General features: G+C 40.5%; 1 protein-coding gene across 1 annotated transcript; it reads right to left on the bottom strand.

The window, feature by feature from the left end:
- Positions 1 to 4,645: 4,645 nt before the first annotated feature.
- Positions 4,646 to 12,347, bottom strand: fbxl15 (F-box and leucine-rich repeat protein 15). The gene is made up of 5 exons (XM_017717874.2): positions 12,218 to 12,347; positions 10,959 to 11,118; positions 8,694 to 9,196; positions 6,348 to 6,700; positions 4,646 to 6,234 (listed from the first exon to the last, which is right to left on the bottom strand). The coding sequence occupies exons 1-4, from the start codon at positions 12,292 to 12,294 to the stop codon at positions 6,511 to 6,513; spliced, it is 930 nt and encodes a 309-aa protein (XP_017573363.1). The 5' UTR covers positions 12,295 to 12,347; the 3' UTR covers positions 4,646 to 6,234; positions 6,348 to 6,510.
- Between the last annotated feature and the right edge of the window lie 4,534 nt (positions 12,348 to 16,881).

Here is a 16,881-nt window from a genome sequence, read left to right on the forward strand (position 1 = left end):
CCTCCCTGCCGGCAGGAGCATGCTCAGTGCGCGCTCTCGTGCAATCGCTATCATTTTGCAGGTGTGACGACTTGCAGTCAGCGCATGAGGGCTTCTGGGAGGCACGTGTTGTTGTTTGCCCTGTGCAGTGGGGATAATATGACAGCAGTAACATTTCAAACTGAGCTAATCATTTAGACATTACGTGCGCGCCACTTCCTGACAAATCCATACATATTTATGAAGCAATTACAGAAGCCATAGCCTGTGGCGCCAGGCTTTAACTCCAGGGCAATGCATGAAGATGAATGACTGAAGGTCCCTGGCTGATGCAGAACATCAGATGTGATTACATGTAACCAGAGCACTTTGAAGAGCAGTGGTGAAGAAGGTGGCTGAACACTGAACGCTGTCCTTAATGTACTGAGTAACATATTCCAGTACATGACATGATACAGTGATGTATTCAGAATACACACTAAGAGGGCAGCAGGAGTCCAGAACAACACCGATGCTTACCTTCTGCAAGCATGTCCACTACTGAGGAGGTCATTAGTTTGATCATCCCTCAAAAGCAGGCGGTGACGCAGAGATTAATAACCAACGTATCACTGATTTATCAGTCCACTCAGGCTTTAGCACTGGTGCATCAAACTCAATCACTAAAAGGATCATATTTAAAAAAAAAAAACTCTGCGTTTCTATTTGATTGTTAAGTGACATTTTGCTATAACCTGAGCCGGCCAGTGTTTATTCGAAATATGGCAAAACACCAACATTAAAATAAAGGCATTGAAGTGAACCTTGAAATCTTTCATAATGAATACTTGAAATATGTAAAAAAAATGAATAAATATATAAATAGGCTAAAGTACATAACATTACGTACATTACAATATGCTATATTACATTAGGCATATCATGCTGCACTGCATGCTGGGGATTGTAGTGTAGAGTGCTGTGGAACAGGCTCATGTTAATAGAAAATGAAAATAATTTCGCAGGCCAGGTAGGATTGTGCTACGGGCCTGATCTGGCCCTTGACCTTTTGTTTGACACATGGGCTTTAGTATGCTTTAGCAGGAACTTCAGTGCTTGTAAAGAAGCCGTAATTAAGTTCTTTTGTGTTCGTCCAAGCAGCATGTTTTCTGCACACTGTGCACCGATTTTCAAGTTTAATAAACAAGTCACTAAACAAGATCCCCAAATCACCCTAAAGGTGGCCATATTCCGAACACCGTCTTTACAATGTAACTGTGGACTGAATACAGATACTGTTCCGTCACATCCCAGCTCTGCATATAACTTAATTTGGAAATGCAACTTGTCTATAAAATACTATGAGTTTTAAGAGCGACACATGCATGGGGAGAGTCGACTTGTAGAAGTCAGTTTTCTTCAAAGGTGGACGAAGTACACAGATCATGTACTTGAGTTAAAGTAGAGACACCCAAGGTAAAATATTCCTCCAGTAAAGTAGAAGTTCCTTAATCTAGACCTCCACTTGAGTAAAAGTACTAAAGTATTTGCCTTCAAATGTACTTAAGTATCGAAAGTAAAAGTACTAAAAGAGTAATTCTGGCTCTGATGTCCTGTTATCATTTTTATAACCAGACTGGCTTCATGAACTCATTTCAGGTGAAAGTCCTCCAGCGTCTCTCTTGGTAAACCAGTCTTTTAATAGAACGTCATTAATTAGTGACGCTGACGTCTATTAAAATGATCATAAGCACAAAACACTGAAGGTAAACAGTTTCCATCAGGGAGAACCGAGTGGCTCTGAAATCACTTTTTACACACAAGCAAAGATTCAGTTTACTTTGTAAATTAGTTACAAGCTGAACAGAAACTGGCTTTAAACTCAGGATCACAAATAAGTTTTCCTTTACTGTGTTGATCTGTAGGCCTCTGTTCATAAACATAAACTAACCCAAACTAATTTACTATAAAATGAAAGTGTTTGTATGAATTCAGAAAAAAAGAAACAGGCCAGTCACGACTGCATATGTGGACATATTTCTATATTGTGGTCTATTTACACAAAGTTAGGTTAGTTCCATAAGTTAGGTAGATGTATGTATTTTTACGCTGCTGCACTGATGTTGATCCGTGTGCTGCACTGGGTCGGTATGAGCAACAGGTCAAAACAAGCTCAGAACAAAGTGACCGCTGGGCCCTGATTGGTGCTCTGGCTTTGCGCTTCTTTCATTTCGACATGTTACGTTTTTATACACACAAAAACCAAAAGGAACGACAGATTTCTCAAAATGTAGCGGAGGAAAAAGTCGGATATTAGACTCTGAAATGTAGTGGAGTGAAAGGAAAAAGTTGCCCAAAATGGAAAAACTTAAGTAAAGTACAGATACACGAAAAACTACTTAAGTACAGTAACAAATTACATTTACTGAGTTACTGTCCACCACTGGTTTTCTTTATGGATGTGAAAGCAGGACCGAAAAAATATAAATGCCTTTGAACTTTGGTGTTGGCGGAGACATTTGAGAGTACCTTGGATGGCAAACTAAACAGATGGATCATTGATCAAATCAAGCATCCCTTCTTACTCCAAGCTCATCTATTTACGAAGAATCAGTTCACTGGAAAAGACAATGATGCTTGGAACAGTTCAATGTTAAATTTGAAGAGGATGGCCAGCAACAAGATGGATGGACACGAGTCAGTGAGGCCATTAAGATGCTTGAAGTCCCAAACAGAAGACTGGACATTCTGGAGGACCGCTATCCATATGGTCACCAGGAGTCTGAACCAATTTGATGCATTTAATAGTAATACTGCAGCCTAATGTTTGTTGTTGAAAACTGCCATCAGCAACAGTTCAGGATGTTATGCAATTAGTATTGGAAATACAGAGGTGCTAATTAGGCTCAGCTTGGCCCAAGTGCAGGATAAACTGAGTAAAAGGGGATACATTATGCAGCGGCAAACAAGTGAGGGGTAGTACAGTATATTTACATTATTATATAAATAACAACAAATTGTGACATAACATAGACAATGTGACAGCGGCTCAATAGATCGGCTAAAAAGCAAATTATTGCCCAAAGTATTTAGCTGCTTCCAAGAACTGCTTAAGTACTATCCAGTAATCTGTTATGACCTAAACAGCACTGTGATTTCACCACCCTTGCCGGCCTACCCTACACTCCACCTGCCAATGCTGCAGGGAACATCTTAGCAGCACCTTCAGTTTACCTGCAAAATTGACGTCATTCTCATAAAGCTCTCAAGGGTTCTACATATATAGAGCCATGAACACTCAAAGAAGGCTTTGCATTATTAAAAAGTTCTTTGCGCCATGAAAGCGTTCTTCAGACTGATGGCGAATGTGTTGTATACGGCATATACAGAACCTTTTTGAAAAGGGTTCTATGTGGCACAAAAAAGGGGTCTTCTATTGTGATGTCAAGCTTGTAACAACAGCAGAACTGTTTCCAAAAAGGTTCTATATAGAACACATTATCCATCAGTGAAGCACCATTTCATCCTTTAATCATGCAAAGGTTCTTTGAGTGCTTCTGTATAGAACCATTTTCTTTACTAAACAACCCTTGAAGAACCATCTTCATGCATCCTAATGTCACTCTCTGAGCTGCTTTTAGTGACTTTTTAAAACATTTTGGTCGTGGCCCAGATTTTCTGCTAGGTACATTGGTTGAGGGTGGGCGAAAAGATGGATCTAGATGACCAAGAACACTAATCATTATAGGACAGTGTCAGAGTGGACAGACATCTGCAACTGTGGTCATACAGATAGCAAGGGGGCCAAACTCTTCTTTGGGAAAGTCACCCACTAGCAAAACATGGACAAGATGCTTTATTGCATCTTGGATGTCACAAAGGCTTAGCACACAAGTGCTGCTGGGACATCGTATACAGATGCTGACTCGCCAGGATTCATCACGTCCATCCATCAGTGATCCATCTGTTGAGGTTATATCTTTAAGTGCCCATGAACAGCTCTGTCTAAAGGCTGAGGTGGGAGAGTGAGCATGATCGACTGTCCTCTCTTCTCTGCCCTGGTCGCCCGTTCGGAACGATCCAGCTCCGCTGAACTCATGGTGACTTTGTGCATGTAGTTTCTTGGTATTTTTGTGCCTTTGGAATTGTACTGAGGATTTCCATTACCAACTTCCTGACTTAACAGCACAACTGTCCCCAGATACCATTTTGACAGTCACATAAGTGAGAGCCAAACTATGCATGGTTTACAGTTTCTTAATATAGCTTGAACATGTATTAGCAAATGTGGATTACATCAGCATGGAGTGAGCGAGAGAGATTACTTGGAATAAAGCCAGCCACAAATATAGCACTGATCCAAATGACCAAAATAGTATTTGCACCAGGATTTCAACAACCACTGGCTTCTACTGACCTCTAGTGGTCATTTTGTTGTACATGCAAGCTCAACAAGAAAAAGTATGCAGTGTTCGGACCCTCGCCATGTTACACGTAAGGCCGACTGTAAAGGATGACTTGAGTGCAGAGAAACCCAGGATGGGGAATTTAGCCCAGGATTATGAATAACAACTGGGTTATGGCAAATCTGCAAACAATTCCATGTGTGTGAAGTTCACTGAACGTTATTGATCATTCACTAACTGAGCCAAACTAATAGTACATAAATCAAAGTCAGACCACTATATTGCAGAAGATGATATATTCCCCTCATACAGCAATTTGCATAAGACAATTACACATCTTTTACAATAACATTTCACAGGTATACAGAATCATAAAAAAAAGACATGATAATACAACGTGTGATACAGTAGAACAGCCTGCCCACAGGAGCTCCAACACCCCTAGCTCAACTCACACAGCATGAGCTGAACCAGGTGTGCTGGTTTGTTATACAGTGGCCATGTCAACACATGAAGTGACTCAGAAAAAAGATATTCGTAATGAAATTCACTCTTAAAAAGGGAATACCACTGATTTTTGAAAACATAACTGCAGGATTATTTATCGTTAAGATGGGAAATGGTTATGTATTTGCTGCCTGATGCCTGAGACTGCTCTACGCTAGTTTTGAGATAGGATGTTGATCTATGTATTTGTAAAAATACATTCATGCTGAAGAGGTACAAGCAGAATGGTGGGAGCAAAACAGTACCCAGTGAAACCCCTTTTATTAAGATTTATGACAATGTCACTGGTTATTTGGAAAGTAAATAATTTGGCTATATTTCTGTTTTAGACATTACAACCCCTGGATTCTACCATTCTTTATAATTACCAGCATCAAACCACTCTGCATGACAGTTTTCATTTCAATCAATTCTCCTTTAAATGGAACAGGTGATTGTGATGGGCTGTTGAAGTCAAATAATAAATGGCTCAACACTATTAAGTGTCATTTTTTTTATTTGATTAACTTCCTAATGAGACCAATCTAAGCCTGGTGCCATTCCTTTCCAAATGCAATTCACATAAAGCTTCAAACCTTAAATAATTTTTTTTTTAAACAATGCCATCACTGAAATGATCAGTACCTTAAGATTGTATTAAATGCATCTGCATGTGGTGAGTTAACTCCAGTTAACTCAATAGGTAGACCTATAATGTCTGTGCGTTAGTTTTTACCATATACAGTAGCAATTCTACTGTGCAGAAATGGGGAAGGTGCATGTATGTCCACTGACCCTGGGACACATCACAATCCGCTTGCTCAGTAAGGTATGACACAAATGGATACTCTGGAAAGTGCAAGTGATTTTTTTTTTCAGTCTCTCATAAGTGCAAAATTAAACAGCTTTGTCTTCACCAAAAATCAAAGCAAAAATAATCCAAATAAATAAAATTAAACATTACAACTCCTGCAATTCGGTGATGAACCAGACGAGCGTCCCATCATAATTCAAAGGACTTCTAAAGCTATTGGAGTGCTCAGAATGCATAATATTGTCATAGTAGAATACAAAGAACTTTGCATTTATACATGCAAACGTCAAGTATGACAGATTCCATAAGTGTTCAGAAAAGTGTTCAAGAGCTAAAAGTTTCTAAAACAGTTGTGTGCCAATGTCCAGTCTGGACAGCTACTGCAATCTCCCCCGTTGGAATGCACCTGATGCTAATATTAATAATCAACAGGGGAGCTGTAGCCTCCAGGATTGGATTTGGACAGATACTGCTACGCTAAAACACTACTATACATTTCCATATTTCATCAATGATATTGCAGTGTGCCAGCACAGAGAGCTGCTCCAAATACATCAAAGATGAGATAACCTGAAAGATAACGAACAACAGAATTTCTTCATCACTAAAATAGATCTGCAAGCAAAACATTTTGCAGTAATAGACTGAAACTAGTTCTTAAATACACTAGACAAAGCACTCACCTGTTTCTAGACTGCCGCAGAGGTCACATGTATCATAATTCTCAGAAAAAGACTTAACTGCTGCTGAGAGACAGCCTAAAGAATATGACTGTAGGTAGAGAAGAGGCCTGCAGATCAGCACTCTCCCTCTGAGATGTATGATGCATGTGGTTCCAGGTTGGTGTTATATCTGAAGATTGATGAAGGGGGCGAAGCCCACGACATCCTGAAGCAGCACTAGCGCCCTTTGGAGGGGAGGTTCTACGTCAATTTCGACATTCCTCCTTCGCAGAACACCCAGGCTGGACTCGCTAACATTGTGACAGTGATTCACCTTTAGGGACTGCAGTTTAGGGCAATATTCAGCCACGGTCCTACACACAAAATCATAAAAATCAGAAACAAATTAAACGTCTTAATTATAGTACACAAACACATGCTTATATATGCATTCATAAGGAGGCAGGAGTACTCAAATCTTAAAACTGAATTTAAAAAGCCCGTTTACTTGCTCTGGAACCGAGTCTGTCATACACCACATGTCCAGAGGTTTGTGGACACTCGCTCATTCAACAATTCTTCCAAAGTCCCCATAACAGCTTCTACTCTTCTAGGAGGCTTTACACTAGATGTTGTAACACTGCTGTTAAGATCTGATAACATTCAACCTGAAGAGCACTAGTGAAGTCATTTAGTGATGTCGAATGATTAGTTCTGGATTAAATGAATGGAGCTCTATCACTCCAGATAACAGAGTTCGACTGCTCCTCAGCCCAATGTTAAGAGCTTTTAACCAGTCTTGCCGAAACCTGGTGACTTTAAGATCATGTTTGGCTGCTCCAGTGTCCCTTTCTATATTCAGTACTTTTCTATGGAGATTATACAAGTGTACATACACACAATTTGCACTTCTGTGTCAGTAACGGGTGCACCTTAAAAGTAGCTAAATTCACTAATTAGAAGGGGTGTCTGGATACTTTTGGACATCTTGGACAGCGTACAAGACAAACTTTAAAGCTGCAGCAAAATGTGCAAGAATTATGGAAACATCAATATTAGAACTGTGGGCCGATGCCAATACCTGATATTTTTCATGTAAGCATAACTGACACACAAACACTTATAAAATGTAGAAATTGGGAATAGATCTACTTGGATTGGCCTAACCAAGAAAAGTGATATTTACCTGTAAAGAGTTACAAATGCAGATCGATAAATATGATTTTAGTGCGGTAGCCTCGCATCTCAACGTCCTGCTCTTTCAGAGAACAATAAACACCAAATATCACTTTGAAACATCAGTCAAATCTAAACATCTGTCTATTGCTGACTCTTTTGAAGCAAATGTCTGCCAATAACAATATGTTCTGCTATCACTGTGCATCCCTAACAAGAACTAACCCAGTGTTCTTCACTTTATATCGGACTCCTAAAATCTTGTGAAGTTCGCACAAACACTAGGGCCACAAAACAGACTGACAGTTAATGAGATTGTCCTTCAGCACTGACACTGCAGAAGACGTTGATATGCATATCAATATGTGCTTATTTATAAAATGTTAAATATATTTAGAAATACATTAACAATGGTTTTATCATTACGTACTGCAAGGTTGTTGATCACTCACAGTTCCAGAATAGTTTCTCTGGGTGTTTTGATGAATCGAGGTATTCATGTAATTCAATTATTTTGGTCAAATGTAATGTAGCATAGTCTTTAACCATGTTACATCACTGAGTCACCAGTTTGTTTATAAAACAGTCCGAGTACATTTCATTTAGCAATATAATCACATTAACACACAATCTAAGGTTGCACAATATATGAAGAATTTAATTCCTAAGATTTGATACATTTGAAAATAATAACAGCTGATGTATAATGGAAAGCACATTATTTCTGTATCAATCATAATGAAGCACTGACATTTCTTGTACATGTAAAACCCACTCCCAACAATGTTTGTCATAAAAAACCAAAGAAAATTCTTTAAAATATTATACAGTTTCTTTTAGAAACAAAACCCTTCATACTGTCTGTGAATAGTTATAACTGATTAGGTTAGTGACTTTCGCAATGCTGATATCACACAAGGCTGTAAAATGCAAATGAGTCTTTGAATCACTTACCAAAGCTTTTACTGTACACTGTCAAAGATTTGACCAATCTCAGACTTTTCAGAGTTTGTGACTTTGTGAAAGTCTCCAAAAAATGCAAAAATTTGGGGCAAATAATAGCGTCTGATCTTTACTCGTGTCAAAATATGCCAGATATACCACAGTCATTAGATGTAAATTTATTTATTTATTTATTTTAAACATACAGTGCAACAGTAACACACTCACCCCTCCCTCTCTGTGCCTCACCTGATGGCCTCGTTGCGTACCCTCAGACACCCCGTCAGGTCAAGCTGCTCCAGCTCCCTGCAGCGCTTGGCCACCTCCTCCACAGCCACGTCCGTGATGTTAGCATTAACAGCCACAGAGAGTGACCGCAATGAGGGCCACTTCGCCACCACATAACAGACAGCCTCGTCCCTCAGCTGCCTGCAGGCAGTGAGGTCCAGAGAGCGCAGGTCTGCACAGTGGTCAGCCAGGCTCCTCAGCGCCAGGCTGTCCACCCACTCGCAGTGTGCCAGGCACAGATGCTGCAGGCGGGGGCAGCTCAGGGACACGGCCACCAGAGCATGGCGACTCAGCCTGACACAGCCGCGCAGGTCGACACGAAGAAGCAGCTGGTTCTGACCAATGACAGGCAGCAGCTCTTTATCAGTGATCCAGTCAGAGCAGCCATGGACAGAGAGGCTGTGGAGGACCTTGTTGTCACGAAGCATGGAGCAGAACGCTTCCTTTGGAATGCGAGGACCTGTCTGGAGACAGAGATGAGGACACAAAAAGCTTATGGCAGAAGAAGATTTGTTAAATGAACACATTATTGTGTTCGGGAATGTGAAAAAATGTAAAACCTTATCCTGCACCTTTAGCCCTGATAATGTTTGACTAAAAAAGGAACAAATTAGCCTTATAGATAAGTGTATCTTTCACATATCTATCTAGATTCATGTATCTAAGTGCCTCATATATATTGCTCGCATTATATTGTATTGTATTGTATTTCAGGGCCTCATTAGTCTGCGAATTTCTCTTGAAACATTCTGAAATAATTCATGAAATGTCAATCAGATTGTTATAAAAGCTCATTTACCCAACTGTAAAATAATGTTCACACTATAGAGTAGGACACTTAGGGGTAGTGGAGCGGTGGCGTGGTGGGTAGCGCTGTCGCCTCACAGCAAGGAGGGCATAGGTTCGATTTCCCCTGCCGGGGGACCGGGGTCCTCTCTGAGTGGAGTTTCCATGTTCTCCCCGTGTCTGTGTGGGTTTCCTCCCACAGTCCAAAGACATGCAGTCAGGTCGTTTGGACATGCTAAACTGACCCTAGGTGTGAATGACTGTCTGTGTCTGTCTGTCTGCCCTGCGATGGACTGGTGACCTGTCCAGGGTGTATCCTGCCTTTCGCCTGTTCCTCATTGGTCACAACTTTTGTATATGTTAAATAAAAAGCCTGAAACCATAGCGTGCGCAAGAATGCTGCTTTATCTAACAACAACCTTGGGAAACTGCAAAGGGGCCAAAAGCTAATGCAGAAATACTCAGATTTATATTCAGTCAGAGCTATACTGTATACAATATGTGGCAAAAAATATGCAGTTTATACAAATGCAGTTTATATAGTTTTTTTTTTTTTTTTTAAGTTTAAACACATTAAGTGATACTTTTTTAATCCACAAACTGGGAAATTCCACCTCCGCATTTAACCCATCCGTGAAGTGAAACACCACATACACACTAGTAAATACACACACACTAAGGGGCAGTGAGCACACTTACCCAGAGCGGTGGGCAGCCCTATCCACAGTGCCTGGGGAGAAATTTGGGGTTAGGTGTCTTGCTCAAGGACACCTCAGTCATGTGTTGTCAGCACTGGGGATTGAACCCCATCCCAGCACTTACTGGGTGGAAAGCAGGAACCACCCTGGACAGATCACCAGTCCATCGCAGGGCAGACACACACACACACACACACACACACACACACACACACACACCTAGGGGCTAAATTGCATCTCTATTTCACATGAACACGTGTCTTTAGTCTATGAGAGGAAACCAGAGCACCTGGAGGAAATCCACACAAACATGGGGAGAACATGCAAAGAACGTGTACAGAAAAGACCTGGGCTCCTCTTGCCAGGGGCGCTACCCACTGTGCCACCATGCCGCCCAGTTACTCGCTGCTTATCTGTCTATTGTTAAATATTTGGGTATTATGCATAAAGTAATACAAATCAAATGAATGCCTAAAAATGAAATTCTATTCAACACACAGATGTTCACGCAAAAGAAGGGTTTGACAGCACAGAACAGATGAAATAATCAAACACAGTATGTATGTGAATGAAAAGTATCCACACTCACTACACAGACTGTATGTTTCCCAGATCCAGGTTAAGGCTAAACCGAGACCTACTTGGACTTTTAAGGGTGAAATACCACTGCCACTGGAATTCATTCCAAGACTTGGCTTAAGCCACATCCACAAAACTAGCTCTATGAGCAGGTTCAGCTCACCTGTGCAGAGTCGAAAGTGCGGCAATTGGCCAGATAGGCCTGAACAAGGGAGCGAAAGCTCTTGCTCACGCGCTGCAGGCTGGCCAGATGCCGCAAAGGTAGGTAGCACAGCACATGGGTCACCAAGACATCCTCCCAGGGCAGGTCCAGCAACTGATACCTGCAACAGGACAGCATGTATTCAGACCTGCACTCTTAAAAATAACGGTTCCTCCTCTATGGTTCTTGGGTGCATAGTTATAATCCATAGAACCTGCACAGTTAGCCCTTATTGTCCACTACATATCAGCCATACACTCTTAAAAAGATGGTTCTTCAGGGTTCTTTAGTAAAGGGCATGGCTCTATATGCTTAAATGGTTATTTACATGATGAAATGGTTCTTCAGATTGGTAGAAAATGGGTGGTACAGGGTTCTAAATGCCACCAAAAAGGGTTCTTCTATTGCTACAAGCTCAACACTGTAACAACAGCAGAACCCTTTTTTGATGCTATACAGAACCATAACCACACACCGCACACTCTCCATCAATCTGAAGAACCATCTCATGCTTAAATTAAATGGTTCTTCAGATTGGTAGTGAATGGGTGGTACAGGGTTCTAAATGCCACCAGAAAGGGTTCTTCTATTGCTACAAGCTCAACACTGTAACAACAGCAGAACCCTTTTTGATGCTATACAGAACCATAACCGCACACTCTCCATCAATCTGAAGAACCATCTCATGCTTAAATGAAATGGTTCTTCAGACTGACAGAGAATATGCTGTGTATGGTTATGGTTCTACGTAGAACCTTTTGAGAATGGTTCTGTATAGCACCATAAAGGGTTCTGCTGTTGTTCCGGTGGCGAGCTTGTAACAACAGAAGAACCCTTTTTGGTGGTTTCTATGCAGAACTCATGGTTCTAAATAGAACCACTCTCTTTCCCAGAGAACCTTTTAGCTGCAAGAGTGTAAAACACGCCGAATGAACACAGGGAGGCAGAGGAGCTTCCATATCTCTGCAGTAACAGTTCAGTCGTTCTACACGGATTAGAGTTCTAGCTACCGCTAGAACACGAACACAGCGACGCTCTGCGTTAGACACGGGGTTAAACAGGTTCTGCGTTATGGAGAGCAGCCCTTTAAACAGAGAGCCCGCAGGCAGGCGGCTAACCCGACAGCAAACACGAACACGCGAGGTTCGCATGCGTTCCCTGCAAAGGCTTCACGGTTCTGCTGCAGATACTAAACGCCCGGTGTAAAAACGCCTCCATACTTGGACCCCACAGGTCGCTCCTCCGACTTGGCGTCCATTGCCGTGTAAGCGACACAGTGACAGTCATTGTTTGTCATGTTTATGCTGTCCGGCTGTTTTTCCCACCGCTGTTCGGCGTCCCTCTGTTGCCATCTAGTGTCCGGGGGGAAAAGCGTCTTCCCATCCCCAACACTAGGTGGCAGCAAGAGGGCGAGTTAAATTTAGCACTTTTAAAAATCAAAGTTAAGTTAAGTGATACTTTTTTAATCCCACAAACGGGCAAATTCCACCTCAGCATTTAACCCATCCATGAAGTGAAACACCACATACACACTAGTGAATACACACACACTAGGGGGCAGTGAGCACACTTGCCCGGAGAGGTGGGCAGCCCTATCCACGGCGCCCGGGGAGCAGTTGGGCGTTAGGTGTCTTGCTCAAGGACACCTCAGTCATGGACATGGACTGCTGGTGATCGAACCAGCAACCTTCCGGTCATGAGGCTGGTTCCCTAACCTCCAGCCCACGACTGCCCCCAAATCTCTTCTTTTATTTTACATTTTATTTAAATTAATCATGTACAGGGATCAATGTTCAGCTCCAAATACCTACTGGGAAGATGAAACATGCAGACATACATGTTTATATTGAACCTGTTAAAATGAAAGGACAATACGTACACCCACTCATAATAAAAGTGCATTTAAAATGAGATGAATGAAATAAAATCAGATTTTTAAAATATAAATAAATAATGATGACAATAACTTTGACCACAAATAAGTCAGAAATAGATGTGATCTATGTTACTCAATGTGTTTTAATAATGTTGTTTAGTCAGGTCTGTTATGTCTGTTTTTTTTTTTTCCTTTCTTGTTTTAAATGTTTTGTATCTTTTATTTATTATTATTATTTTTTTCTCTTTCTTTTTCTCTTTCCTCCCAATTTCTACCATTTTTCCCCCTCCTTTATTCCCCCTTGTAATTTTTGTTTGCTTGTATGTTTGCAGTTTGTTGTCCTCCCTCTCCACGATGGCAGCATATACCAAAAAGAAATTTGCTATACCAGTAACAAAGAAAAAATCGTCCTCTGAAGAGGGGGGGGGGGGGGGGGGGGGTGGTGTTGGGATTAAAAAAAAAAAAAAAGAAGTCATGTCTGTTTATTCATTTTTTTTATTGTTTCTGTTGTAATCATAAAAAAAAACAAGTCATTGCAGAACAGCCTATAATCAGCAACCGATGCCGTGACTCTGGATTTGTGTACATGAAACTTACCCAGTAGGCTCAGTAGTTTCACAACCTCATTTACTTTACTTGAATTAGTATCATAGTTTAGGAAAAGGGCTATTGTAGAAATAAACATGTATAGGATTGTGAATACTATTAAGGAAATTTACTTCCAAAATGCCTTTGAGAAAATGCAGGTACAAAATAAGTGAGTTTCCAAAGCTGAATGGCGAAAAGGAACACAGTTCAGCACTTCAGGAGAGTTTACCAGACTCAGGTTAGATTACAGCCTAGGCCCGCGGTCACCACCTTCCTCCTGGACATCTTTTTTCCCTACAACGTTTAGTTCCAAGCTAACACGCTGCCTCCCTTACCCAGCGCAAATACATCTGATCCAACCAAGTGAGCATCCAAATGAATTAGCTGAAGCAAGTGTGGCAGCAACTTAACTCTGTAGGAAGGTAGATGTCCAGGTAAAGTAAGATCGCCACAGCCCTGTAAAATTACCGGACACTCAATCAGCGGCTGACTTTTTTTTAAACCAACTTTAATGGATGGGTAGCTGTGCTCCCAATGCAGTCTAAGGTAGATAGATGTCTGCTCTGCTACAGGATCTTCCTTTATGAATTATCCCTATGCTAAAGGTAATTAGAACCAATCAAACTCACTGTTTGTGAACAAATGGTTTAATTGGATAAAAGGAGAAATGCTTTTAGGTGCTATTGTTAAAATGCATGGATTTAGATAGATAGATAGATAGATAGATAGATAGATAGATAGATAGATAGATAGAGAGAGAGAGATAAATCTAGACATAAGTTAAAGTACGGGACAAATAAAAGTATATCTATTTGCATAATTACATGGCAAATGAGACAGATTTGTTGTATTTACATGACAGCAGGCACTGAGTGGTATGAGGTAAACTAAAAGCACATATTATAGACAAAACAAACTCAGAGTTGCATCAATATTATAGTGTAAAGTGCACAGTGAAAGTGTCAGTACAGCAATAGTTGTGATATATTGCAGTGTGTATTAATCAGAGAGGAGATACAGTGATGTGGTTCAGCACAGTTCAGACAGCAGGAGATCAGTACCCTCTCTGCAGTAAGGAGGCTCGTTGTAGAGCCATTGTTTATCCAGTGTAGCATGCAGAGAGTGTGAGGTGTTGTCCATTATAGCTAACAGCTTGTTGAGCATCTTCTGTTCTGCCACATTTCAGGACATTCTATGTCCAGGAATAGACCTTTTTCCTGGACAGAGGACCAACACACAGAATGATTCAGAAAAATCTTGGATGAGTGTCAACACTATGTCCAGTACCAGGGTTAGTGACTGCTGGGCTAAACATATCTCCATTGACATTGCAGACTAGGCTTAATCCATGTTAAGGACACTGGATCGCAGAGTAATAAGGGGCAATCACAGCTTTAAACTGGGGGATCCTAACTCTCGGCCTGGGGAAATGAAGTCCAGCTGAGCTTGTTGGTTTGGTCTATTAACTGATGAGCTGCCTTGGTTTAAAGAATAATACCCAGAGCTCCTGCTGATGCTGGCTGGGCGGTAACACAGGAGAAAGCAAAGTTACATTTAAGTCTGAGCTTTTCTTCTGTAAACACCACAGAAACACACAGTTCTTCTTATTGCTAACTTGCTTTGCAGAGTTCAGTTCCGTCCCAGATCTAACAGGTGATCTTCTGAAGAAATTTTAGATTTATAGACTAATAGAGTGGGATTTGAACTGCAAGGTAGACATTCAGGAGGAATGGCCATTGGGCTTTAGACCTTCACCACAAATAAGTGACAAAGGAGAGCACCTTAAATGCAGGATTGTGTTCTTCTTCTTTTTCTTCATCTTCTTTACATACACGTTCTTCAAATCTAACTTGAACAGATAACTAGGCTACCAAATGATGCAGTATTTTTTTTCTGTGCTAGTCTCTTTCAGTGGATATCACTCACTATTTCTCGTTTGGTCCTTATAAATGTACGATTCTATGATTTTTTAAAATTCATTATGTTTTCTTCAAAGGTGGACGAAGTACACAGATCATGTACTTGAGTTAAAGTAGAGACACCCAAGGTAAAATATTCCTCCAGTAAAAGTAGAAGTCCTTACTCTAGACCTCCACTTGAGTAAAAGTACTAAAGTATTTGCCTTCAAATGTACTTAAGTATGAAAGTAAAAGTACTAAAAGAGTAATTCTGGCTCTGATGTCCTGTTATCATTTTTATAACCAGACTGGCTTCATGAACTCATTTCAGGTGAAAGTCCTCCAGCGTCTCTCTTGGTAAACCAGTCTTTTAATAGAACGTCATTAATTAGTGACGCTGACGTCTATTAAAATGATCAGAAGCACAAAACACTGAAGGTAAACAGTTTCCATCAGGGAGAACCGAGTGGCTCTGAAATCACTTTTTACACACAAGCAAAGATTCAGTTTAAGATTACTTTGTAAATTAGTTACAAGTTGAATAGAAACTGGCTTTAAACTCAGGATCACAAATAAGTTTTCCTTTACTGTGTTGATCTGTAGGCGTCTGTTCATAAACATAAACTAACCCAAACTAATTTACTATAAAATGAAAGTGTTTGTATGAAGTCTCGACTGCATATGTGGACATATTTCTATATTGTGGTCTATTTACACAAAGTTAGGTTAGTTCATCATTTAGGTGACGAATGTGCTCCCAGATTTTTACGCTGCTGTCTCTGATGTTGAACCTGCTGCACTGGGTCGGTATGACCAACAGGTCAAAACAAGCTCAGAACAAAGTGATCGCTGTGCCCTGATTGGTGTTCTTGCTTTGCGCTTCTTTCGTTTTGACATGTTACGTTTTTATACACACAGAAACCAAAAGGAACGACAGATTTCTCAAAATGTAGTGGAGGAAAAAGTCGGATATTAGACTCTGAAATGTAGTGAAGTGAAAGGAAAAAGTTGCTCAAAATGGAAAAACTTAAGTAAAGTACAGATACACGAAAAACTACTTAAGTACAGTAACTAATTACATTTACTGAGTTACTGTCCACCACTGGTTTTCTTTGCAATATACTTTGATTTTACTGGTAAACCCTGCCTTCAATTGTCTGTACTGCAATGTCATTCACCAAATCAAACCTCAGCTGTTGTGGACGAAGCCAGTTCTGGAGATCTACATGAATTTTCCACTCTCGTATTTGCCTGATCTAAAACATCTGCCTTAAACCATGACTTGGAAATGAGAACTATTACAAAATGTGGCTTCACGTCATGTTAAGACGTGTCCTGTATATCATCATCATCATCATCATCATCAGAACAAAACTTAACATCTGCAAAATGGCAAATTTTAAAGGAGGACAAAAAGTTTCTTAAAGTTTAGCACAAGCTAAAGTAGCAAGTAATTTGAACCATCTCTATTGGTCCATTTTTGTGCCATGTATAAAGTGTAAAGAAATGAAGAGTTGCAAGG

Source organism: Pygocentrus nattereri, chromosome 13, assembly GCF_015220715.1.
Source record: "Pygocentrus nattereri isolate fPygNat1 chromosome 13, fPygNat1.pri, whole genome shotgun sequence".
Classification (NCBI taxonomy): Eukaryota; Metazoa; Chordata; class Actinopteri; order Characiformes; family Serrasalmidae; genus Pygocentrus; species Pygocentrus nattereri.

Excerpts from the sequence above, each read along its gene's own strand:
- fbxl15 (XM_017717874.2), bottom strand. The coding sequence starts at position 12,294 with ATGACAAACAATGACTGTCACTGTGTCGCTTACACGGCAATGGACGCC. Across the intron at positions 9,197-10,958 it reads GCACTTTCGACTCTGCACAG|ACAGGTCCTCGCATTCCAAA; the intron begins GTGAGCTGAACC and ends CTCTGTCTCCAG. Across the intron at positions 6,701-8,693 it reads GTACGCAACGAGGCCATCAG|GACCGTGGCTGAATATTGCC; the intron begins GTGAGGCACAGA and ends TTTTGTGTGTAG.